This window comes from Pleurodeles waltl, chromosome 6 (genome assembly GCF_031143425.1).
Source record: "Pleurodeles waltl isolate 20211129_DDA chromosome 6, aPleWal1.hap1.20221129, whole genome shotgun sequence".
NCBI lineage: Eukaryota > Metazoa > Chordata > Amphibia > Caudata > Salamandridae > Pleurodeles > Pleurodeles waltl.
Genome location: NC_090445.1, coordinates 1,014,219,219 through 1,014,244,379, shown reverse-complemented (window position 1 = coordinate 1,014,244,379; position 25,161 = coordinate 1,014,219,219). Strand labels below are relative to the sequence as shown.

General features: G+C 42.5%; 1 protein-coding gene across 3 annotated transcripts in view; it reads left to right on the top strand.

Annotated features, from left to right (window-relative positions):
* The window catches only part of MEGF6 (multiple EGF like domains 6), a 1,002,006-nt gene that overhangs the window by 900,338 nt on the left and 76,507 nt on the right, over positions 1-25,161 (top strand). For all 3 annotated transcript variants that reach the window (XM_069239937.1, XM_069239938.1, XM_069239940.1), the window contains 6 exons: positions 5,988-6,113; positions 7,015-7,146; positions 7,805-7,933; positions 8,892-9,023; positions 10,626-10,754; positions 17,985-18,113. In XM_069239937.1, the coding sequence (XP_069096038.1) occupies positions 5,988-6,113; positions 7,015-7,146; positions 7,805-7,933; positions 8,892-9,023; positions 10,626-10,754; positions 17,985-18,113 (777 nt within the window). The remainder of the gene's footprint in view (positions 1-5,987; positions 6,114-7,014; positions 7,147-7,804; positions 7,934-8,891; positions 9,024-10,625; positions 10,755-17,984; positions 18,114-25,161) is intronic.

Genomic DNA, 25,161 nt, shown 5'->3' with positions numbered 1-25,161 from the left:
TTCCTCATTAGACGTGGTAATACTTCTTTGAGTATTATCATTTTGAATGTTTGATTGTTTCCTCCGACAAAAATTGCGTTGGCACAGATCCAGAATGGGTCACCGCTCTATTACAGCTTTCTTTTTCACTGGAGATATGCCTGAATTAAAATCCAACCTTAGAGTGATGTTTTGTAACTATTTTTTAGAGCTCTTTTGCTCTTTTCTGCAGCATGGGTTAAAATTCTGACTTCAACAAGTGCAGGTCTTTGTGTTTATTCTGACTAAGCAATAAGCTGGGGCAGCGCCTACCCCTTCTCTACCAGTGGAGGACCAGTTACAGAATTTAGAGCCTCTTTGCTGTCAATGGGTATCTCTTTAACATATGTTTGTCCATTGTTGCAACAGATGCACTTTTGGCAAAACTGAATGCTGACAGGGCACCCTGTAGTTACACCTGTCTTTGAATTCTTTTTTGATGTTTAGATATAAACCCCAAACTAAGTATTTGTTTCTGAAAGCTCATAAAGACCAAAAACAATGTTCTTCACGTACAGGAACTTTTCTACGTGCAAGTGATGGCTAATATTGATTTCCCTGCATGGCGGACTCTGGGAGGGGTCAGCATCAGGAAGCTTGCCCTCAATAGAGAAGATCTTCAGATCTACTGACAGCATGGGCCTGTGATGGATTTACTACACCCCTACGAATGTTGACTGCTGCTGGACAATCAGTAGTTGCCTCTCCTCCACTTGATTAAAAGTACCTACATAATTCAGATGTGGCAGGTAATATCTAGGTGAAATAGCGGGATGAAATAAAGAATAACTTGGGGAATGGAAATTGGACTTACTGATTCCTTAGTGAGTTATTACCACTGGCCCGACTTGTGCCTGTTAACTCCCCTTCCGGAGTTACCAGAATTGCCGATATCTTTAACTCCGGGATTCAGAATTTCTAGGTGCTACACCAGAGCACTCAGAATGAGACCATATATGCCCAGGAGACCCGCATGTTCGGTGGAGAGGTAGTCTCACCAGATTATGTTAGATCAACTGGTGACACAACTGCAAACTGCCAACTGAAAACGACCCTGTTAATCTTTGAGTTTTGTGGATATAAGTCATCTGAACATAAACATCCCTTGTAAACATGTCTCCTTTTTAAAGCATCTATGAGGGGCACACACAGTCCTTGGGCGTCGATTCACCATAATGCCAGGGGTAGCGGAAGTGACATCATACAACCTTTGTCACAGGAAGTGATATAACATGACCTTAACCCTCATGGCTCATAACAATTGCACTCACTCTTACCCCGACCAAGTCATTTTCACTCTCTTGCTCACTCTTACTCAAACACACCTATACATTCTACTCACTCACCTTCACACACACACTATCCCACACACTAGCATACATGCTCACATATACAAACGCACTCTGACCCGAACTCTCTCTCACCCAAATAAAATATACTGAAAAGTATTTTAATGCACTTACCTGAGATGTCAGTGGAGTGCTGTTCCAGATCCCGCTGTTGCACATTTTTTTTACATTGACAGTGTATGATGATCAATAATCAGTTAGTGAAACACATTATCTTCTAGGATCACCAACACGCTGCCCCTACATGAGGACCTCAGCACCTCGGCACTTCTTTTAGAGGTTATGTGGTAACTGTTCCCAATCCACTGTGATGGATACCAGAGTCCCTGTGCTCCTCCCACTGGGATTATGGTTCTTTTCCCTTTGCAGGACAGGGCCTCCATCGAGGTCTTCGTCCCCGTCCTGTGAGGAGAATCGATATAGAAAAACAAGGCCTCCAAGGAGATGCCACCGCTCAATGGTCTTAGAAACACTCCGGGCAGGCCCGGTCTCTGGTGGCACGGCCCATCGCACCCACCGGTCTGCGGTGGTGATTTCACTGCAGAAAAAAGTGCCCGCATGTGCATCCGGGGCACCATCCAGGTCAGGCTTGTCCACATATTGCAAGAGGCTGCCGGCTGACTCCTTTTGGTCTTTCCTGCATTGGGCATAGTGGGAATGCCACCACCACCAGGACATGGGTGCTCTTTATGTGCCTTGGAAAGGGGACAAGCAGCGTGGAAGGTGTGGTCACCACCTAGCCGCTGGAGACAGCTATGCGGGGACCAGGTTGCAGAGCCCAAACAAGCATGCCAGCAGAAGGGTTTCAAAAGCAGTGGCAGTCACCTAGCAGGTCCCCGGTCAGCACAATAGCAGAGCAGTCTCAAGGCGGTTCCTGGCGAGTCCCTCCAGCAGCATCTAGGGCCCAGTTCTTTAGTCCAGTATTGTCTAAAAATAAGTGAGACAACCCCCTGTACTTATACTCATTCTGCTCAGCTTTTACCAAGGTGGTGAGGGGGCTCCAACCAGCCCAAACTGGTTCCAGGAATGTCCTCCTCCAGCATTGGCTCCAGAGTACAGTAGGGGTAAACGAGCCCTCTGTGTCAGGTGAGGGCACAGCCTTTACAGTTGCAGGTGTGCCCACGTCTACTTCTCCTAGCCCAGAAAGACCATTAAGTATGCAGATGTACTCCTGTTACACCTTCACCCTCCCTGTGTGATGGCTGCCCGAAAAGTATGCACAAAGCTGTCACTCTACCCCAGACGTGGATTGGAGTCATGCAGCAAAAAACTCCAGAGTTACAAGCAGAGAGAAATGTCCACTTTCTAAAAGTGGCATTTCTACGATGGTAATAAAAAATCCACATACACCAGAAAGCAGCAATTCTTACTACCATTGAACCATACCAAATATGCCCTCATTGATCAGACAATACCACTTAGTCATATGTCATGGCATTTACAATGCAATCCTAAGAGAGGAGCTGTACTCACAGTAATGAGAAACTAAATAGGCTGTTTGTCACTACTGGGACATGTAGTACATAAATACATATGTCCTACCTATTACATGCACAGCACCCTTCCAATATGGTTATCTAGGGCCTACCTTAGGGATGACTTAGGTGTGGCAAAAAGAGAGTTTAGGCCTTGGTGAGTAGTTTGACTTGCCAAGTCAGGGTGGCAGTAAACTGCGCACGCAGGCTCTGCAGTGGCAGGCCTGAGACAGGTTTGAAAGGCTACTTCTATGGGTGGCGCAAGCTGTGCTGCAGGCCACTAGTAGCATTTAATTTACAGGCCCTGAGTATAGGGGAGACCACTGTACAAGGGACTTACAGGTAAATTAAGTGTGCCAATCAGGTCTAAGCAAATCATACCAAGTTTAGAAGGGAGAGAACATGCACTTTAGCACTGATCAGCAGTGATAAAGTGCCCAGAGTCCTTGAACCAACAAAAAGAGGTCAGGAACAATAGGAGGAGGAAGGCAAATGTTTGTGGATGTCCCTGAAAAAAGGTCCTGGTCTAACAAGCATCATGTTCCAGTTTGAGAATTTCCATTGAAAGGCATAGAACTGGGTATTCCTGTAAAGCAGTGGTTTGTACCATGACACCTACTAAGGGTTGTTTGACTCCTTAGAAAATTAAATATTATTAAAATAATAATTAAGTGTATGCACATACAGAAGCAAACATGAAAGTTTATTAAAATGTTCTAGTGTGAAGGAATTTGGAATTGGAAGCTAAAACCTAAGTTAGTGTCCTTATCTTGACTCATGGGATCAGCAAACTGACTCTCCTACAGAGGATTAATGGTCTCAGTTGAAGAATGCAACACTAATATGCGTCAAGAAAAAGAGAGCATGTATTAGTAGGAAAAACAGTGATATGTTAGAATTTGTCATCTTGCTTTGGCTTTTAGAAATGAAACTATGTTTTGAAAAGCTCCAAGTTTTTCATTAAAATTCAAGTTTTAATTTTTTTCATTTTTTGTTTATGAACTAAATAAAATATTTGAAATGTTGCATATTTGCTTGATGTGTAGTTGTTTCTGTATTGCTGAGTACTGTTTTGACGTTCAAATGTTAGAAATGTGTTAGGTTTGGGTCCCTGGGTTCCAGTGCTGATTCAGTGGGGGTCAACAGACGTCAGAAATGTTTCTTTAGAGGGTTACAGAACTGTCATTCAAATAAAGATTGAGGGTAAAAGCCTCCAGGTAATGGTTACTTTGACAACCATGATGGTTGTATATTGAGGTGAAAATATTGATCATAACAAATATCAACTTCGCAGTAATCAGCTACTTTTCTGTTGTCGAGTTAATTGTTTTAGAGAAGTGTAGGTTTACCATTCGTATCGCCATATGTAAGCATCTAGTTGATGTAATAGTAGTAGGTATTTTGGAATCAACATTGTTGCAGGTCAATAATAACATCTCAATATTGTGGACTACACAGCAAGAGGGTGCGACAAATGGCATGCATGTGCTAATTTCCTTTTCCCTTGAACATGCCATATTCACCAATGTTCTTGTGATTTTCCTCCAGCTGAATAAGCGTCTAAAACATGACCAACAGAATATACATGTAAAAATAGACGCTTTTGATTAAGCTGTGACTTGAACACGTGGTGAAAGACAGGATGGAAGCATGATGGACAAGAATCTTGGACATCATTTGTAAAAAAAGATCTACATATGTTCTTTGAACTCTTGCTACGTGAAGAGTACTTGTGACACTCTTTTTTGAGCAGGCTTTGTTTCTGTCCTCAGAGAGCACAAAGGCTCTCACCGCATGAGGTCAGAAACTCGTCTCTCAGCAGCAGGCTGGCACAGACCAGTCAGTCCTGCACTGAACAATTGGGTAAAATACAGGGGGCATCTCTAAGATGCACTCTGTGTGCATTTTTTTATAAATCCAACACTGGCATCAGTGTGGGTTTATTATTCTGAGAAGTTTGATACTAAACTTCCCAGTATTCAGTGTAGCCATTATGGAGCTGTGGAGTTCGTTTTTGACAGACTCCCAGCCCATATACTCTTATGGCTACCCTGCACCTACAGTGTCTAAGGCCAGTATTTATTGGTTGCATCCAGTTTTATGGTTCTAAGGGGCATATTTATACTCTGTTTGCGCCGAATGTGCGTCAAAATTTTTGACGCACAATCAGCGCAAACCCTGCCACATATTTATACTTTGACGTCCGACCCCGCGGGCGTCAAAATTCCACCATGTGCGTCATTTTTTGGAAGGGGGAACCAGCCTTGCGTTAATTATATGCAAGGTAGGCGTTCCCTTCCGAAAAAATGACTTTAAGGCCTGTGCCCCTTATTTATACTCTGACGTCATTTTGACGCACAGGAGGGGGCAGGCCTTAAAAAACGGCACACAGCCTGATGGGCGCCGTTTTTTAACGCCTGGGTCAGGGCAGGCGTTAAGGGACCTGTGGGCTCGGAAGGAGCCCAGAGGTGCCCTCCCCTGACACCCTTGCCCACCCCAGGAGGACACCCAAGGATGGAGGGACCCATCCCAGGGAAGTAAAGGTAAGTTCGGGTAAGTATTTTTTTCAGATTTTTTTTGTGGCATACGGGGGCCTGATTTGGGCCCCCCTACATGCCACTATGCCCAATGCCCATGCCCAGGGGACATAAGTCCCCTGGGCATGGCCATTGGGCAAGGGGGCATGACTCCTGTCTTTGCTAAGACAGGAGTCATGTCAATGGAGGTTGGGCGTAAAAAAAAATGGCGCAAATCCGGTTTGAGGCCTGAATTTTGCCTCAGACCTGACTTGCACAGTTTTTTTACGCACAACCCCCATTTTCCCATACGCCGGTGCTGCCTGGTGTGAGTCATTTTTTTTGACGCACACCAGTCCGCAGCACCGGCTAATGTCATTCCATTAATAAGGCGCCCGCATGGTGCGTTGGAATGGCGTTAGCCGGCGGTAAAAATTTTGACGCACAACTGCGTTGGCGCAGTTGTGCGTCAAAAAGTATAAATATAGGCCTAAGTTACTCAGTGGAAGACTGTACAAATGTGTGGCTTAATGAATAGATCAGAGGTGACCACCATTGTCCTATTATGAGATTCAGGTGCTAGCTGTGTTCTTGTCGTTCACCTCCTTTCTCCTTTTCCTCTTTGCTAGAGTGTCCAGAGGGGAAATTCGGTGTCAACTGTTTTGAGTCCTGCTTATGTGGTGGTGCTTCCTGCGACAGAGTCAGTGGCATGTGCATTTGCCCCTCCGGCAAATCTGGACATGATTGTGGCAAAGGTGAGAGACCAAAAACCAACGTGACTCCCTCTCAGTTGTTTCCCAGATTACACCACACTCCCTTCTCACAAATTGGAACACTCCTTCAATTCAATCCATATCTCAGTCCCAGAGTATCGTAGACTGGAAACAGAATTTCTTACTTTCAGAAGGATGCTAAAAGTCCACTTCTTTATGTTGTATTCTTAGCCTATCCTTTTCCTTGCTTCTGCCAACTGCCCCTACCCAGGCTGGTTGGCTAACCACTTAAACCAGCTAGTTAGCATCTAGGACCATGCCGGTCTTCATGGATTATTAGTACACAGAAAATGGAGCCCTGTCAGTGCCTACAAAGATCCTTGGAAAACCTATATTGCTTCAAGGAATCCAAACAACAGCATTATACAAACAATTTAAATAAAACACAGTACCCGGTTAGAAATCATTGCTCACGATTTGCATTATTTTACAAAATGATAAATATACTTAGCAATAATGGATTGCTCCAAATAGGTAGAACAAGTGTGAGAAAAGTTCTTGTGCAAAGTGACTCGTGAAAACAAAAAGTGACTAATGATAAAAAGTTATGAATAAAGTCAAGAAACAGTGCAAAAGCTGCCCGTTAAGTGACTGGCAATGCAAATGGATTCCCATTCGTCCAGGGTGACAAGGAGAAATCCGTAGAAGTCCCAGGGAAGGGAAATTACAGTATGTCCAGAACTTTTGAAGAGTAAAAGCTGCGCGGTTATTCAAAATCACCGAAAAGGGTGTTCATCGGGACTTGGAGAGGGTTCTAAGGATTTCTTCTAGTCACCCTGGATGAATTGGTAATGTTCATGGATTGTTAGGCAGTGCATTTCACACCAAAGTCTTGTTTAATTCAAGTGACCAGTCTTTTTTGTTTTTGTAATGCCCATTACAGAGTGCCCAGCAGGTCATTGGGGAGTGGGCTGCCAGGAAATCTGTCCTGTCTGTGAGAACGGTGCCAGCTGTGAGCCAGTGACTGGAGCCTGCCTCTGTGCACCCGGATACAGCGGCAACCTCTGCCAAAATGGCAAGTACAACATTCAATCTCAGAAAACCTCACAAAATCGCCTCGAACCAGATGGATGAGTAATCCCTATAAACAACGCCTATCATATACATGGTGCAGCCTGACCCGTGACTGCCACAGCTCGACCAGTGTATTAGAATGTATTGATTTGTTAGAAAATCTTCACCCAACCAGGACAATCCAGTTATGTGCATGTGGGTATCTGACAGCGAGTGTGTTCTCATGTTTCTTTGTGATGCGTCAGAGTGTTGCACGACTGTCGGGTCTGTTTGCTAAGTTCAGTCTTTGTTTAGTGTTTTGTGGCTTCTGGAAGAGTGCAGGAAGAGAAAGCAGGTTCATTTTAAAGTTGGACACAAAGATTGCACCATGTTGGGTTAATTGTGTTGTGGTAGATATTAGGCCCAGAGGCTTGTGCCACTGGGGCAATATCAAATAAAGGCATTTTGAATTATAGCATCTATTGGAAGGGTCAACCTTTCACATATCCTCTGTCATACACTGAGTTCTATTGAGGTAGATGATAATCAGTCCTGGTAGCGGTACTCTTGGAGCTGATAAGTTAGCTGGATGCTCAGTCCAGTTCCCACAAGTTCTTCTTACAAATGTACAAAAGAAGGTTGTCAGCCGATGATGATTCTACCTTCCTGCTCCCCAACAGTGTGTCCAGCAGGATGGTTCGGGCACGGCTGTCAGATGCGGTGCTCATGTCAGAACGACGGCCATTGCGACGCAGTGACCGGCGACTGCCGCTGCTCACCAGGCTGGACCGGACACAACTGCCGTAGAGGTAGGCAGCAGCACCCTAGGCTTCCGGGTCAGGTACTCAGACAGCTGGGACCTCCTGGTCTTGCATTAGCCCCACAGACTGCACAGAAACTGTACTGAATACTGCTACCTTTCCCAAATGTTCCTAAAGTGGGCGAGAATATTGGGTTGACTTGTCACTTTTCTCTTCATTGTGTCTCTCGTTGTTAAATATTTATTTATGTCATGTTTTAATATTGGCACTGCTTTTACTTTCCATCGGTAGCAGACAGTTCTGACTTTTTCAGTTATTAGTATTTCAGCCAGTATTTTTGGAAGTTACTACCAGTTGCAAAAAAACCTGCTAGGTGGAGAAGTGCATTCTGGGGTGAGTTCTTTATTTAAATGATCTAGCGACTGTAGCTTAACGTTGTGAGGCCCAAATGCAATCTTGGGCTGTCACTGGACCGGAATAGAAACGTTATCCCATGGAATAGTAAATACCTTGTATTGAAGTAACAATAAATTTTCTGGTGCCTACGTCATTTGTAATTTGAAGTAATCCTATTAGTTTTCAGAAGACCCTTGCACAGTCAACTGCTGCAGATGAGAAAGAATACGTGTTACCCACAGCAAGCAGCTGCATTGGCATGTAACCGAAGCATCTTTACATGCTTATTAGCAGTTTAGAGCACTGGAGAATGATTGTGCACTTAGAAGGAAATAGCTATGATCATTTTGATAAATCGTTTGAAATGAATATATTAAACCGATTCCTAATTTGATTTCCAGTGTTAGTGATGTGCAATTTTGGTGAATAAGAGACGTGCTATACTGACCTAGTGATCCTTCAGGGCAAAATGGGCCTTTGCATATGACTTTGAAGGCATATATGAATACATAACTGAATGTATGTTCGGTTATAATTAGGTATATTTGAGACTAACAAACTCCTGTTTGCGCATGCTTGCATTTAACCATGCATATCCGTTTCCTTTCAGCCTGTGATGCCGGCCACTGGGGCCCAGATTGCATCAATATTTGCAACTGCAGCAACAACGACGGGAGCTGCAATCCAGCGACTGGACAGTGTGTCTGTGAGGCGGGATACAGCGGAATCCGCTGCGATCAGAGTAGGTACCTCCCGGAACACAGTAAGCTTCTCATGGATTGATATTCAGGAAATAAGCCAAGAAAAGCAGCAAGTCCAAAACAGTAGATTTCATTCATGCGCCGTAACATTTAGGAAAATAGGGCCACACATTCGAAGTAATTTTCCTCTTGGAAACATCCCGATTTGCAGAATTGGGCTGTTTACAACAGGAAAAATGCATTTTAGATGCATAAAGCCCAAATTGTGATTTAGTAACTTGTTACCGAATCGCAATATGGGTTACATGATTCAGTTCTAGAAGTGGGCGTGTTGAAGGCGTCCCTTCCTAATACCGACTCGGAAAGGTATGTACAACTGCAACGGGTATCTAGGTGCTGCCAAAGGTAACCAAGTGCTGACGTTCAATATTTAATTTGTGTCAGTGGTTGCAGGTGGTGGGCAACATCAGACTCTCACCCAGAACAAAAAAAAGAAAGGCTGACAGGAGAAAGAACAAGGAAGTGAAAGATAGGAAAACAATACCAAACGGAGAAAGCAGGGATGAAAGAGACAGGATTTGTATGACACTGTAAGAAAGAGGGATGTGGTGTAATAAACACTAGGCAACCTTGGCATTTGGCAACCCCAGTGTTTACCAGCACCAGCTTCTGGCTGCTAAAAAAAAGTTGTGCCTCTGCACTATTTTTATTTTTAGCCATTGCACTTGTGAGTGAGATCATTGTAACAGGAATTCTGGTGTTCCCATCTGATGACTTTGTTGATGCAGGCTCCTTATTGGTCACTATGGTTTTGCTTTAATATGGCAAAGGAGACAAAAGAAGATTTTGGTTACAATATAAAGCAGTACGGAGGTATTTGGCAAATGATCAGTTAATCAGACTATGGGTTTGATTTAGAATTTGTCAGACAGGGTACTCTGTTGCAAACATGACAGAATATCTTGTCCACCCAACTGATGGTCAGCACACCCTATTTAGAGTCAGATGGACAGTACGTGTTGTGTAACAGAGTCCTCATTGGCTCAGTCGAATACCCCCTCCAACAGACCAACAGAGTTGGAGGTAGGGCTTTACACTTATTTAGGGTGAACAATGGAAAGGAAAAACCTGGAAGAGGGAAATAAAAACACTGAAAGGACTCCAGGACGTGAGGGGACATTCATTTTTTTTAATCTTCCAATTTGGGAGTTTGTTTTTGAAAAACAAAAAACCTTTGAAAAGTTTACCGGCTGGCCATCATGAGTGACAGTACCATCCATCAAACTTTGCAAACATTGTCAGGAACCAACTCCATGGTTTTCTGTAACTGTGACAATTACTTTTCTGAGGGTCTTTGTCATCATTGAATCATGTAACCAAATTTCGAAGGCTGAGCTTCAAACGTCTTACATCTGGGAACAAAATGGTAATGTGGGTCGAAACCACCCGTTCCTATTCCTTAGTACCACAGTTGAGGCATAGACCGTATAATAAAACATGTAGAGCAACCCCAACTCAAAAGGCCATAATCAACAAAAACAAAGTTTCTTCTGCATTGTTAATATCCATTACCAGGAGCTGACCCGATCTAAAAAGTAACAACAATGATGGGACTTTTCATTTCTCTCTCGTCTTTGTTTCAGGGTGTCCAACAGGATGGTTTGGGCCCAACTGCAGGCACCGCTGCCAGTGCGATAACGGGGCGGCTTGTGATCATGTTAGCGGAGCCTGCACATGCACAGCAGGGTGGAGAGGGACTTTCTGTGAACGATGTGAGTACTAACCCCGTATGCAATGATTTTGGCACAGATTAATCTTTATTTGGGTCCCCAGCATAATAATAAGCTGTGTGATTTTATCTTCTTGCAAGATAAGAACATGTTGGAAGAGGTAAGTGGCCCTGTTGCCATCAACATTATCATCAGTCATTACTAAATCAATTTCCGAGAAACAATAGCAATGTAATTTGAGTTTCAATTGATTTTTTTAAATGTGTATTTTGTATGTTGATAGCTCTATATCAAAACAGCAATAGGTAACATAATACCCCATCACTGTACATGGGATACATAAAGCAATGTATCATACTTATTTATACAGGGCATCATGAGTCTTCACTTTAGCAGGTTGAGCGGGGCTGTGTGGGTGCAGCTCTGATTAACATAAATATTAAATATTTTGCTTAAAACTCCTTTTCCTGTGACCAGAGAATGATGGTCTCAAATAGAAGCTTTGATACCCCTGTGGGAGGATAGTATGATGCAGGTGTGGGATGGGGGAACAAATGAACCAAGGGAGCATAAAAGGGGGAAGGAGGTAATGCTGACAGAATGGTGGATAAATGGTGAGGAGGACAGGTAGATGGATGGATGCCAAGATAGTTGAGTGATGGATGGAGAGGATGGATGGATAGAGTGAATAAATAAAAGAGTAAATGGAGAGAATGAGTGGAGAGGAGTGGATGAAGAGCAGAGGGGATGGATGCAGAGACTGATGAAGAACAAGGAGAAGAATGGATAGATTTAAAAAGATTGGAAATATAGTTGGGTGTTTGGATCGATAAATGTTCAGATGGAGAGCGGGAAGAACAGACGCTGTATATGGGGACAGATGGAGAAAGGACGAAAAGGAAAAGATAGAAAGAGGGGTGTACAGAAGGAAGAGTGGATGGAAAAAGAATAGTGGGAGCAAAGGATGAAAGAGTGGAAAAGAAACAGAATGAAAGATGAGAGGAGGAAGGAAATGAGGAGTAAAAGGTTGAAAGAAGTTTGAAGGGTTGGAAGACAATTTCAGAATTCCATCTTAGGGAGCAATCCCCTTCATGACTGATGGGCTTGGTCATCACACTCCTCTCTTATTGCTATTCAAGATATGGTTCAACGTGGGGGTATTTTATTTTCCTGGGTACTCCCTTGCATCCTTCACACAATAAATCCCTCCCTAGGTCAAGGATACTGCAGACCCTACATACCTTCACACCGATATGAGTCGGTCTGACGTTCCATAACTTACTTGAATACTTCTTAAAAGAGAGAAGGCGTAATTTCTTCATACGTTTGCCTGATCCTGTATTCTTCTGCCAAAACTGTGCAATCTTCAGTTTTATCCCATTCGAAATTGAGCATTTTTAATAAAATCTTTAATTGAGTAAAGGAAATTCTCAAAATTCAAGATTATGCAGAGCATTTTTGAATCAGCTCCTGAAATACAAGACCTTCCGTGCAGAGACTTCATCTCAGATACATGTTGATGTCACTGAGACGTATAGTGATTCAGACAGTGTGCACTGCTTTCATCCATGTTTAGCTACTGAATGAATATTCGAAGTTAGGCCAGACAAACCGGATTACAATATTGCATAGTGGCCTGCTGTGTGGTCTAGCCCGGCAGCAACCGTAGGTAGGGGTTTTCCGCTTTCATGCAGGTCCCCCCTCTATCAGAGAGAGTTATGTTTCACAGGAGTTGTGTCGTAGTGAGGTGGTGATCAGACGTCGGTAGTGTGACCTGCATATTCTTAACTTCCATGGGCTGGTTTCCTGTGGGAAGAGGCTTATTAAATTATTAAAAGTCTGTGATTTGGGCATCCTCAATTTCACAACTCTCATTCCACATCATTAGTTCAGCATTATGCCGTTCTGAAGATCTACATCCCCCGCATATGAATTACACTGTTTCACGCCTGGACACTCAATAGTAAAACTACCTTTTACCAGTTTACATACGTTTAGAAATGACATAGGCTCTATAAAAGTATTTTATAAAATAACATTCATGTGCAATATACATCAACATTATGACTTGGCTTGTCAAGCAACACTGAAAAACAGGACATCTATATACTCGCTGCACTATTGAACTCCTAATTAAGATTGGTTTTATGTTTATATTTTAATTAAAAAGAAGTAGAAATATGCAAGTTAATAAAAATAAGACCAACTAAAAATCACCAGACCACACCAACTCCACCTATTTAGAATGAATGTAGAGACTGTCCAGAATCATCATACAGCAGCAGGGCTGCCCAGCATCACAAAAAATAGCTAATCTTCCTTAAACCATCAAAAGTGGCATATGCTCCTCGAAAGAGCAAAACAGAACTGCTTCCTAATTCCATCAGCTAATAGCAGGATAGCCCCAAACCATCAAACTACTTGCAGTGCGGTTCAAAATCATCAACCGCCAGCATCGGTACTCTGAATCATCAAATAGTGGGATTCATAAAAATAGCAAGTACCCCTTCACTGCACAATACGAACAAAATCCAAAGCCATCAAGCATATTTAAACACATAGGGCATCATTTACATGGAACTGGCGCATCGTCTTCGATGCGCCAGTTTCCTTGCGTCACCCTGCACCACCCTAACAACGCCATAGTAGCGCTGTGTTTACAATACAGCGCACCATGGTGCTCATTAACACAACTACGTCAAAGGTTTTGACACAGTTGTGGAGCTTTGCTGGACTAGCGTCCAAAATTTCTACGCTAGTCCAGCAAACCTCGAGGAGGACATTTAAAAAGAGCCTCGCATTTGTTTAACACCTGCCCTGGGCAGGCATTAAAAATGATGCTAGAATGGTGCAGAGAGATCTTGTAGATTTCACTGTGCCATTGTTTTGGGCCTCTCTTCGGGGGAACGCTCCCTTGCATACGTTATACCTGGTTCAGGTATAATGTGGCGCAAGGGTTTACAAACTGGTGCATTGGTGACATTGCACCAGTTTGTAAATATGGCGTGGGGTGGTGGACAGTTTTTCACCACTTTAGCGTAAACAAAATGATGCTACGACGACACAAGCAGCTTGTAAATTAGGCCAATAATGCCTTATGAAACATGGAGTTAGAGGAAACAAATAAACATATCACCACTTCCAAAATCCCATTACAAATTATTTGAACTATCCAAAAATGTCAAATATTTCCAAGGCTACGTAAAAATCACAAAGACACAAGGGGTCTATCATAAAATCATCAAAAACAGAGAGCGATAAAGAGTCGTCGGAAATGGCAGAGATTGCCAAAGGCGTTAAAAACAGTACACCTCAAAATCATACAAAAGTAAAAAGGCATAAACTATTCAAAATAGAATCACTGCCCACAAACATCAAGGTGCAGCAGGTCTTCCGAAAATAACAAAAAGAAGTGGAGTTTCCAGAGTATTTTAAAACATAGATATCATATATAACACAGATATAAGAAACTCATTACACAACAATAAAGCTACCCAAAATCACCATAAACACCAGTGCTGCTGAAAATTTACTTTAAAAAACTCACTGGAATCAATAATAACAGTTAAACCCAAAATTCATCACGATATAGAAGGATTAACAAACATTGTCAAAAAACAGCCTGGAACATTGTGGTTTCTCATATGAAATCCAGGAACAAAGGTTGTAGTTAGGATTAGGTTTTATTCAGCAATGAAGGTCTCATCCACTTAATATCACTGCCACACAGCTTCTGTTCTCCCCTTCGCCTTCCACTCTGACTCTATGACATTCTCATTTGGAGCACAGCAACTCCACTTAGCTCATGCCTATTAATAAGTACTACACTCCTTTATTAATGAATACTACACAGCTGCTCCTCCCATGATAATCAAAAGGAGCAGGACTATTAAAACAATCACTAAAAACTGCAAATGGGACTGATTTATTTTGTATTTTTACCCTTGTCCTTAGAGTGGAGTAGTGATGGGTAGAGTGCAGTTGCATAGGGTGGTATAGAGTGTAATGGCATAGAGTAAAGTGGTGTAGAGTGTAGTGGCATGGAGTGCAGTGATGCAGAGTAGATCAGAGTGGCGTACAATGGATTGGTGTGGAGTGCAGGGGCACAGAGTTCAGTGTTACAGAGTAAAATGCATTGGCGTAGAGTGCATTGGCATATAGTGCAGTAGCATAGAGTGCAATGTTGCAGAGTGGTGTAGAGTACAGTGGTGTAGAGTGGAGATGTGCAGCATAGATTGGTGCAGCCTGGACTGGAGTGGTGTCGAGTGCAGAGGCAAAGAGTGCAGTGGTGTAGAGTAGAGCAGCGCTGAGTGCATTGGTAAAGAGTGGTACTGAGAAGGGTAGAGAAGCGTATTGGGAAGTGGTTTAGAGTGTAGTGGCGTAGAGTGGAGTGGTGCAAATTTTGAAGCACAATGAGTATAATATATTATGTATGTTGGGCTACTATTTGGTGTATTTGCATGTATTTTCTACCGTGTTAGGCTTATTCCTTTAGACAGTTGGACATGTTTGGATTGGAACAGGTAATTGTGTTTTCAGGGGTATATTCTCTGGAGCTCTTGGTGATCCGATGCCTAATAGACTGTACTCTGGCAGAACTGGGCTTATTATCCCACTTATCTTTGCTTATTTTTTGTCTCAGCTATATGTTGCTCTTGCAGGGAGGGGTATATTTTCATGGGAAATTTTGTGTATTCTGCACAGTGTATTCTCTGGTACAGTTTAGTTTATTCTCTTTCATGTATTGTCTTGTATGGTTTGTTGTATTCTCTTCAGTGTGTCCTCTAGCAAATTTTAGTGTATTCTGCACAGTGTATTCTCTGGCAAAGTTTAGTGTGTTCTCTTTAGTGAATTCTCTTATTGCATTTTGTATGATTTATCCTCTTACACAGTGAGTGTATTCTGTTTAGTGTATTCTCTGGCAAGATTTAGGCCCTCATTTTGACACTGGCGGTAAAAACCACCTACCGCCTCGGCGACAGCTGCCAAAAGACCGTCACTGCAGCTACCATCCGTCCGCCGTATTATGACCACAGCCGGATTTACGCCAGAAGAATGGCGGAAATCCAGTTGTGACCATGCTGGCAGATGGCGGTAAGGTGGTGCTGCTGCCACCAGCAGCGCCACGCCAGTAGACCGCCGCCAGCCACATTATGACCCATAAAACGGCATGGCAGTGTTCTGCTGGCAGGCGCTGCTGGTGGCAGAAGCCCCCCGTCCCGTCTCCTGCCGAAGGACCCCTTGAACACAGGTAAGTCGGATCTTTGACAGGGGAAGGGGGACGGGTGTTGTGTGTGTGTGTGGGGGTGTGTGTGAATGTTTGTGTGGGCGTGGATGAGGGTGTTTTTTGCTTGTTGAATGTGTGTGTGCATGTAAGGAGGTGTGAGTGCGTGTATGTTGTGTTATGTGAATGCATGTCTGCGTGTATGTATGAAAGTGTGTGCGGATGTGTGTGTGAATGGATGTATGCATGCGTGGATGCATGTGGGAATGGGTGTGTGTATGCGGGTGTGTGTATGTTGTGTTATGTGAATGCATGTCTGCGTGTATGTATGAAAGTGTGTGCGGATGTGTGTGTGAATGGATGTATGCATGCGTGGATGCATGTGGGAATGGGTGTGTGTATGCGGGTGTGTGTGTGTGAAGGGGGCATGAATGTGGGGATGGGTGGGGGGCTTTGGAGAGGTAGGGAGGGTGGAGGGGGCTAACTGGAGGGGGAAGGGGGAGACCCCTATCAGTGACAGGGAAGGAATTCCCTGTCACTGATAGTGCCTACCGCCATGGTTTTCGTGGTGTTAAGAAAGCCACGAAAATCATGGCGGTAGGCGGGGTCATAATTCCGCTGGCGGAACAGGATGCTGGGCTGGAGATTGATATCTCCAGCCCGGCAGCTGTTATGCCGTGGCGGTCAGAGTGAAGCCAACCCGCCAATGTCATAGTATGACGGTAAGTACCGCCAACCTGTTGGCAGTACTTGCTACCATATTATCGCCGACCGCCAGGGTCGTAATGACCCCCTTAGTGTATTGTCTAATGCACAGGTGAGTATGTTGTGCTTGATGTATTTTCTCCAGCACACTTAAGTGTATTTTGCTCGGTGTACTCTCTGGCACAGTTTAGCATATCTTCTGTAGTTTATTCTCTAGCACAGCAGGACATATGGTTTGAGTTAGTTGGCAGTGTTTTCTCTTCCAGTTATGAGTAATTACTACAGAGGTATGTCCATTCTCCGTTGTGTTCAGCATGTTTCTGCCTGGCACAGATGAACATTAGATGTGCCTAAGCATCGGTACAGAGGCACAGTCGTCTCCTTCATCTAGCTCACATGCACCCGCACAAAGATTTGCACCTTAAACACACGCACAATATCAATGCCTGCCTACACGCATGGCCACTGGAATTATGCTACTGAGCAGCTGCTGCATTTTTTGCAATGTTATGGATTTGCCGCACTTGGCACATGATCCATCCTCATCTGCATAATCTTCAGATTTTAACAAAAAAATTGTTTCCAGCTTAGATGGTTCAAAAGTTACTTTTTGTGTGTTGCCGCACAGCGGAAGGCCCTTTGCAAAAGTTGGCTAGTCACCTTTCTGTTGCTTATTGCTGTATTTGGATATTAAATTGGTACTGATGAGGTGCATCATATGCCTTATGCCGCATAATTTGTTTTTCTTGCTGCATAGTGTCCTCAACGTTGCCGCATATTCTAGCCCCATGCTACATAATTCCATTGGCCCTGCCTATACGCAATAGAGTTATCAATGCTCGTTTGGTCTTTTATATGAATGGTAGGCACAGAACTGTTTAGCCTCATTATTTTTACATTTGATGCTAAGTGTTTATCTGGAAGGGAAAGTGATTTGTTTCAGTTATAAAATGTGCTACCAATTGGTCCCATCAAGCAAATAATACAAACCCCTAAATCTGAGACCACAGTTCTATATCTAGGTAGGGATATTTTCACATACTTACCTTTATATAGAAAGATAGGAACCTATATTGTCATTAGTTGGTTGCCTGCTAGCTTGCCAGGTCATTGTTCGCCCGGTACTCCGCTCCCCCTGGCAGAGAACCACCTGCCTTTCTTGTATCTGGTATTGAGGATACACTAAAGGCAGGGCCCCATATTTTTCACCTGCTCAGAATTCATATTTGTTTCACTCAAGGAAAGCACTGGTATTTCTGTCATCTCCCCTTTGTTCTGATGTTGTCAGGGTTGTGCTTTTTTATTTCTTTATCCTGAATCTAAACTGCTCTTTTTTTTTGCAGCCTGTCCTGATGGCTTCTACGGCATTGAATGTCGGAAAACTTGCAACTGCATGAATGGTGCTCGATGTGACCATGCGACCGGGGAATGCATCTGTCCTCCTGGTTGGATAGGCATCCGTTGTAATGAGAGTAAGTGACCATGCATCTTTACCATGATTTCAGCTGGACAATATGTGCTATATACTAGGAGCTGTATTACTAGCAGAACTCTGTGGAAAACTAGTGTTTTCATGCACCTCATCCTTCAACACATCGTTTAATAATGCATGAAAATGAGCATTTGGACTATCGAACAGCTTACAGGAAGCAGTGAATGCAGTCAGTGACACATCTATTGCTTCAGTGTTAGATCATCATCATTTAGTGTCTGGCTTACTCCTTTGGTTTTATTTGGCTGACAAAATAGTGTAACAGAACCTGAGCTCTTAGTACATTGTGCACAGATTATCAACACTGAAGTAATTAAGACACAGCCATTTGGCCACCATGTTATACTTGGTCATCTCTGAACTTTCTATTCTGTCACAGGAAGAGCTGAACATTTGCTATATTATGAGTTTTAGAGCAGCAGATTATAACCCCTTTCGAGGAGTTTCAATAGATGGTTATGCATCCCCATTGAGACACCACTCTGCTCACCTCCTAACTCACATTGACAACAGTTAGCCAGGGTCGATGGGAGTCCAACAGGGAAGAGTTACTCAAGCCAGAGTTGTACTATTCATTTCATCGTTCAGGAGCAGTGTGAAAAGTGATAAATTCCTTTATTGGCAGTTCTCTAAGGATCATGTTAAAACAAGCATCTGCAATGCAATAAGTCTCAGATTTGTGGGAGTTAGAGCTATTGGCATTGTAAATGACAATGTCTTTTACCTATGTGTTTTGGTTTGGAGTGTAGTGGATGTATGTCTCCTCACTGTGGCATGGCACCCTTATGTTATCTTCTTTGTGCTACATGGTTAGGAAAATGCGTGCCTCTACTATCTAAACTCTATTTGAAGAGGCCCAATTTACATCTAAAGTCTAAATGTTGTGTGTTAGCGAGCTTGAGTCAGTGAAGTGCTTGGGTCTGGAGTCACAACTCCTTTTCCACCATTTTGGAAACAATACCTTTCGCCATCTTCTTGCTTAGAACTAACCTATGTGCTTGGTTGGTGACCCTCCGGATGTTATCAAGAGCACATGTTATCACCTAGTGTTAAGCTCTACTCAAGTCATTTGGTTAATGTACCCACTGCAGAGGTCTTAACAGAACAAGAATATCACAGATAACAATCCTGACATAGCTTTTTCACCTCTTCATCTCTGCAAGGTCGTTGTAGATGAATTATACCAATTTTGTTAAGAATGGCACCTGCTTTGCAGCTCTATGAAATGGCAGAATATGTAGTACCAAGCGCTATATGAAAAAAAAAAAACTATTTCCCAGAGTGCCCCAACAAGCACCAAGTGTTAGCGCGCCCTTGGCTTATCTAATTTATCATGATAATAGTGAACGGACACAGCTATAAGGTCGATGAACATTTTGACTTGTTTAAATTAATATTGTTAGGTGTCACATAACACAACAGCATTAAATAATAACAATCACCAAAGAGACAGCAAAGAATGAACCATGACCAATTTGGCCACGAAGAACCACACCTTTTAGTATCAATTAAAATGTTTATTTCCATCTATTAACAATGCTAAAGTCACGAAAATTAGTCTGAACACCAAATGGTACAAGTAAAGAAACATCACGGGCTGGCCATATCGCCTAAAGAATCTTAGTTTAAACAAAGCAACAACAACAATAATCTCAACAGCGAAAACACTCATTAATAGCAGCAATATTTGAGAAAGAGATACATAATACATTTATTCAGCAAGCAGATAAATATCAGTTCATTGGCATGAGGAAACACCTCACTAACCTCAGATTAGCATTAGCATGTTGGGCTTCATGCAAAAGTTTTAGTAACATTAATTTAGAAAACATCTAGCTATGATGCTATCAAAAATAGCATCAGTATTAAAACAGTAGCAGGTGGTGCCTGGAAAACAAAAGACAAATAACAATACACTGATTATATATTTACCCAATCTCTAAGGTAATCAGCAACACCGCAATAGCTTCATTAGAGGGACAACAGCATCAGCATCAGGACAGGAACAGGGAAAGGTGGCCGGTTTAGAATTTGGACTATAAGATTACTAAACCATCAGAGCATTAGTTCAGTATTAAACAGGCATAGTAAAGTCCGAAAATAATAAAGCACCAGAATGTCAGTAGACTGACTGGCAAAGCATGAAGTGTCAAAGTGATGGATCACACCAAGTACCCAAAGTGAAGTCTCTGAAAACCACGAAAGAATGCGATGAATGACAAATGACGAATGACATTATATTAAACTTACTAAACATTTTCATTGGATAAAAACATTATGCAAAGAAAGAACATCCAATTACAAAGACATAAGATAACATAAATACCCTAAAGATAATACAATAATTATTTGCAAGCCACTGATTGGCTTCTACTCTATTAACGTAATTCAGACTTATACTAAATGTATCTTGCACATTTCCTTCTGTCTGCATCTGTAGGTCCTTTCGTTTGGCACCTTCCAGATTTGCTTCTGCTAGGTAGTGGTTACAAAGATGCAGAAACATTTCTCGTTTCGCCATTTCCCTCGAGAGAAATACATGAGTTAGAAGCATAACTACAGACAAATATGCAAATTCAATGAATGGAGTCTGTTAAACAACGGACGTGAAGCACATAATTGTATTAACAGTAGGAACACCGGGAGTTAGATAACTTCGCACTGTGGCCCTGTCTGCTTGAGGCCCAGCAGAAAACAAGAAATACTCATATTATTTCACCAATTAAACTAAATATAAAACTCTCCTTAAAGGAGAAAGCACTTTTAAACAACATTAGTGTATTATTTTCAGAATGCATGTGCAGGCAAGTTATTCATGACGGCCAACCAAAAAGGCACATTTTGTGTTGCATATTATTTTTCAACTGATAATGCATTTAATATATTAAATCACATACAGAAATATATATATAAAATCATCATTGAATTCTATGCGCTCACACAAGCAACTCTAGGGGGAGGATGTGGTGTAAGGGCCAGAGTTGGAGACTTTGGAGTTGGGGAACACAGTTCAAGTCTTGGCGTCAGCTCAACATGCTGTGATCCTGGGCAAATCACCTCATCTCCCCATGCTGCAAAAAATGAAACTGAGCCAACTTTTTATTTTTATTTTTTAAACACATCCGTTTTCCTTTAAGGAAAATGGGCTGCATTAAAAAAAAAAAAGATTGTTTTATTGAAAAGCAATCACAGACATGGTGGTCTGCTGAGCCCAGCAGGCCGCCATCCCTGTGATTGTAGCCATTCGCAATGGGTCGCAAGTTGCAACCTACCTCATGAATATTAATGAGGTAGATTCATTTGCGAGCCCTTGAGAATCGCTATACGAAACTCCTGGAGTTTCATACATTCCAATAGCGATTACTTAATTTAGATTTGCAAAAAATCGCAATTAATCGCTATTGGGAAACTTGATACATCTGGCCCTTTGTTCCTAATTATGATCTTGACTGAGAAGTTTCCTCCATCACAAATGTGATGGATATCCCATCTGCCGTATTTAGATCTCTATAGACTATAAGGGGATCATGATACGGCGGATGGGATATCTGTCACATTTGTGATGGAGGAAACCCCTCCATCACAATTGTAATCAGGCCCTTAATCTTCCCTTGCTACCAAAAATGAATGTGTTCTTGTGTAATGTAACCGGTGCTCATGTAAAGCGTTGTAATACCTTTGTATCAAGTTCGCTCTATATAAAACTGCAAATAAATAAATAAAGTGCTACAATACCATTGTGTCGAGTTCACGCTACATAAAACTTAAAAAAAAATAAGAAAGACCTCGCAGACATCACAAAGAAACAGCAAGATGCCCGAAAACAAGGAAGAGGAAGAAACAACATAGGGCCCCTCAGCGTGAAATGGCTAGGCAAAAGAGAAAAATAATGCGCCACATTAAGTTACATGGCCGATCGCGCAATAATCCATGTAAAAGGGTCAGTCTCCAAGGTGGTAACAAACCAGCCTCAAGGCGAGACAATTGAAAATCGTTTACCAATGACATTGAGGGATTTCTGAAAGGCAGGCCCTGGAACAAATGAAAGTGATGGGCATGAGATGGGAATGATTAAAGCCCACAGAATAGATTACATGTCGAGAAGAGCAGCGCTTGCTCGTTTTTATGCTCAAACTAAAAACTAGGGGCATATTTATCAAGGTTTTGAATCACCCTTGCGCCTCAAAGTGGGACCCAAATCTAAATGAAATATATCAAGCCATGCAAGGCCACCTTGCGTGGCCTGAATGGCTTGATAAATCCAGAGTAATGCATGGCAGCGCAAATTGATGCCTTGCATTACTCTGCAGCAGGGATGATTGCCATGGGCGGAGTGAGTGTGTTCCTGACTATCCGCCCATGGATTCTGACACATTTCTAGATTTGCCAGTATTGGTAGACCTGAAAATGTCAGAACTGCACCCCCCCCACCAGAGGCACAACAAGGAGAAATATCTTTAGTTTTCCTCATTTTTTCCTCGTTCTAAGTGTGCTGCAACCTGAAAAAGTGTTGCTTGCATAGCAAAATAAAATATGAAGCCATGCTAAAGAGATATATTGTACCTAAGGGCATATTCAGATATGAACACTATGACTATTATCTATGCAGACAGCAACTTATATAGTAATTTTAATGAGACGATTCTTTGAATGTGATTGACACGTCAACAGAGAGCTATTCAGACAGACACAGAGATGACAGATATAGATTTGTTGAAAGTTAGAGCTCTTTGTAATTGACCAAGCACATTTCCAATGAGAAATCTGAGTCCAACCTTTAAACTTCTCAGTGAAAGACTAATACTATAACTATTAGTCCACAAGAGACTTTACTCTGTTTGATCAAATAAGTACGACAATCGAAATGAAATACAAATCAATGTGGTGCAATAAGTGAATGTACACTATTATTGTGCACTCAACTGTGTCATCACACTAACATCAGTTTACAGATTGAGTTGCTGGTATGGCAACAGAAATAGAAGTTGCTTTTAACTTTGGGTCATGATATGCTTAAAAACAGTATTTTCTTTTAAAATGAAGAGAGAAAAAATTTGTCAAATAAAAATGATTTATCACTATATGTGTTTAAAGTGGAACTATTTGGAATTGACCAGGCACATCAGGCAATGACAGCTGGATGAAGCCTTTGGGGCTGATTACGAGTTTGGTGGTCAGCAAAACCCGACCGCCAAACTCCTGTTGAGTCTCCCCACCAGCCCCATTACGGGTTTTACACTGCGCTGACTGGCGGAAACAAAGGTTTCCACCGGTCAGGCCAGTGGAAAACGTCTGGCATCATTGGACTCGGTTTCACATGAAAAAGAGGCGAATACAATTGCAAAGGAGGCCTCCCTAGCTCCCTTGGAATGCGCACTGTATGCTGTGTGCATTCTGACAGTGCTGTGGAGGGGGGGTCCTCTGCACTTGTTCTCACCAGCCTTTTCATGGCAGTTGTACCACCATGAAAAGGCTTGCAGAGAACATGGTAATAATCAGCATGGGTGCGCTGACTTCAACACTGCCATGGCTGATTACAACCATGACTGTCCTCATCCCATCGGGATCAAAGATCCTGGCGGAGCCAGTGGTCTTTTGGCGGTCCGACCTCCAGGGAAGTAGTGCAGCGGTCGCACCGCCACAGCCGCAGCAGTCCGACCACCACCGCGAGTCTGGAGGTCTTGTGACTGTCAGACTCTTAATAGGGCCCTTTATTTTCACATTGAGAGCCCAAGACCTTAACCATTAATAATGACTCTTTACTATTTTTGCTCAAAACATAACTAGGATATTTGAACCAAAAACACAAGTGAAAGTGGTGGCGTAGGTTAGTGTACACTGTCGGTGCACCTTATGGACTTCTATTTACAGAATGAAATCGAAGCAGTGGCGAAAGAGAAAGAATTTGATTTTAGCTTTGTGGCATGATATGCTTAGAAAGAAATATTTTCATAGAAAGTGAAAATAAAAATTGTGTGCCAATCAATGAGGAAAAGTATTGCTCCCTATATTTTTTGACAGTTATAATGCTTTGTATTTGACTAGACGCATGACCATTGAGATGCCAGGACCAAACCTTTGATCTTCAGAGTGAGAGTCAGTTACTTTAACAATTAGGCCACAAGAGACCCTTTACAGCATGGGATCAAAACATAACTATGACATTCAAAAACAAAATTCAGTGTGCACCACACTTACTTGTATTTACAGAATGAGCTGGTATTTTGCATATGCTCTGAAAGAGCTTTTTTCAGGCAAAGTGACAGTCAAAATTATTTGCCAATCAATAAAAGTACATCTCTTTCACTAGATTCATGGCCACGTCTCCTCTTGTGTCAACCAGTCCCTCTATAATTTGTGTATTTTGTATTAATGGGGGGTGGAGGAGCTGGACGCAACACTCCTTTTCCCACAGAATTAGTGGTCTGCCGGGATCCTATCCCCAGCAGACACTGATGTGATGCCCATTCCCCAGGCCTCCATACAATTTCCTCCCGTCACCTGATGCATATTCTGGTGCTTTTGGGTTTGTAGCTTGAACAGCTGGTTTTCTTCTGGTGGGTGTCTACCAGGGAAAATCGGTTAAAACTGAAAACTGGAGAGCTTAAGTACATGCTGCTATTCACAGCAGGAGGTTTTCTCTCTTTACTGAGCAAAGGGGCTGTTGAGATAGTTGTTCCAGAGAACAAGATCAAAGCAGAGGTCAAGTCGGACAAAACTCTGAGTCTCACTTAAAGGTTCTCCTTGACCTCACAAAACTGCAGTCCCTCCCCCCCCCCCGACTCCTCCAATCTAATAAAGGCTATGCTTTAGACGGTCTGATCAGCAGCTCCAAGCTAACAAAGTATCCATTGAATTTTTAAAGGGAGCTCTCTCACCTCAGTATCTGGATCTCCACTCCCAGGAAGGCTGGTAACACACTTCCACTGTTTGGTAAGATGTCCTCACCCTCCATTTGTGCCATGTCAAACCAGAGATGTCCTACATTTATCACATTGTTTTATAGTTTTATACAAGTAATATTGTAA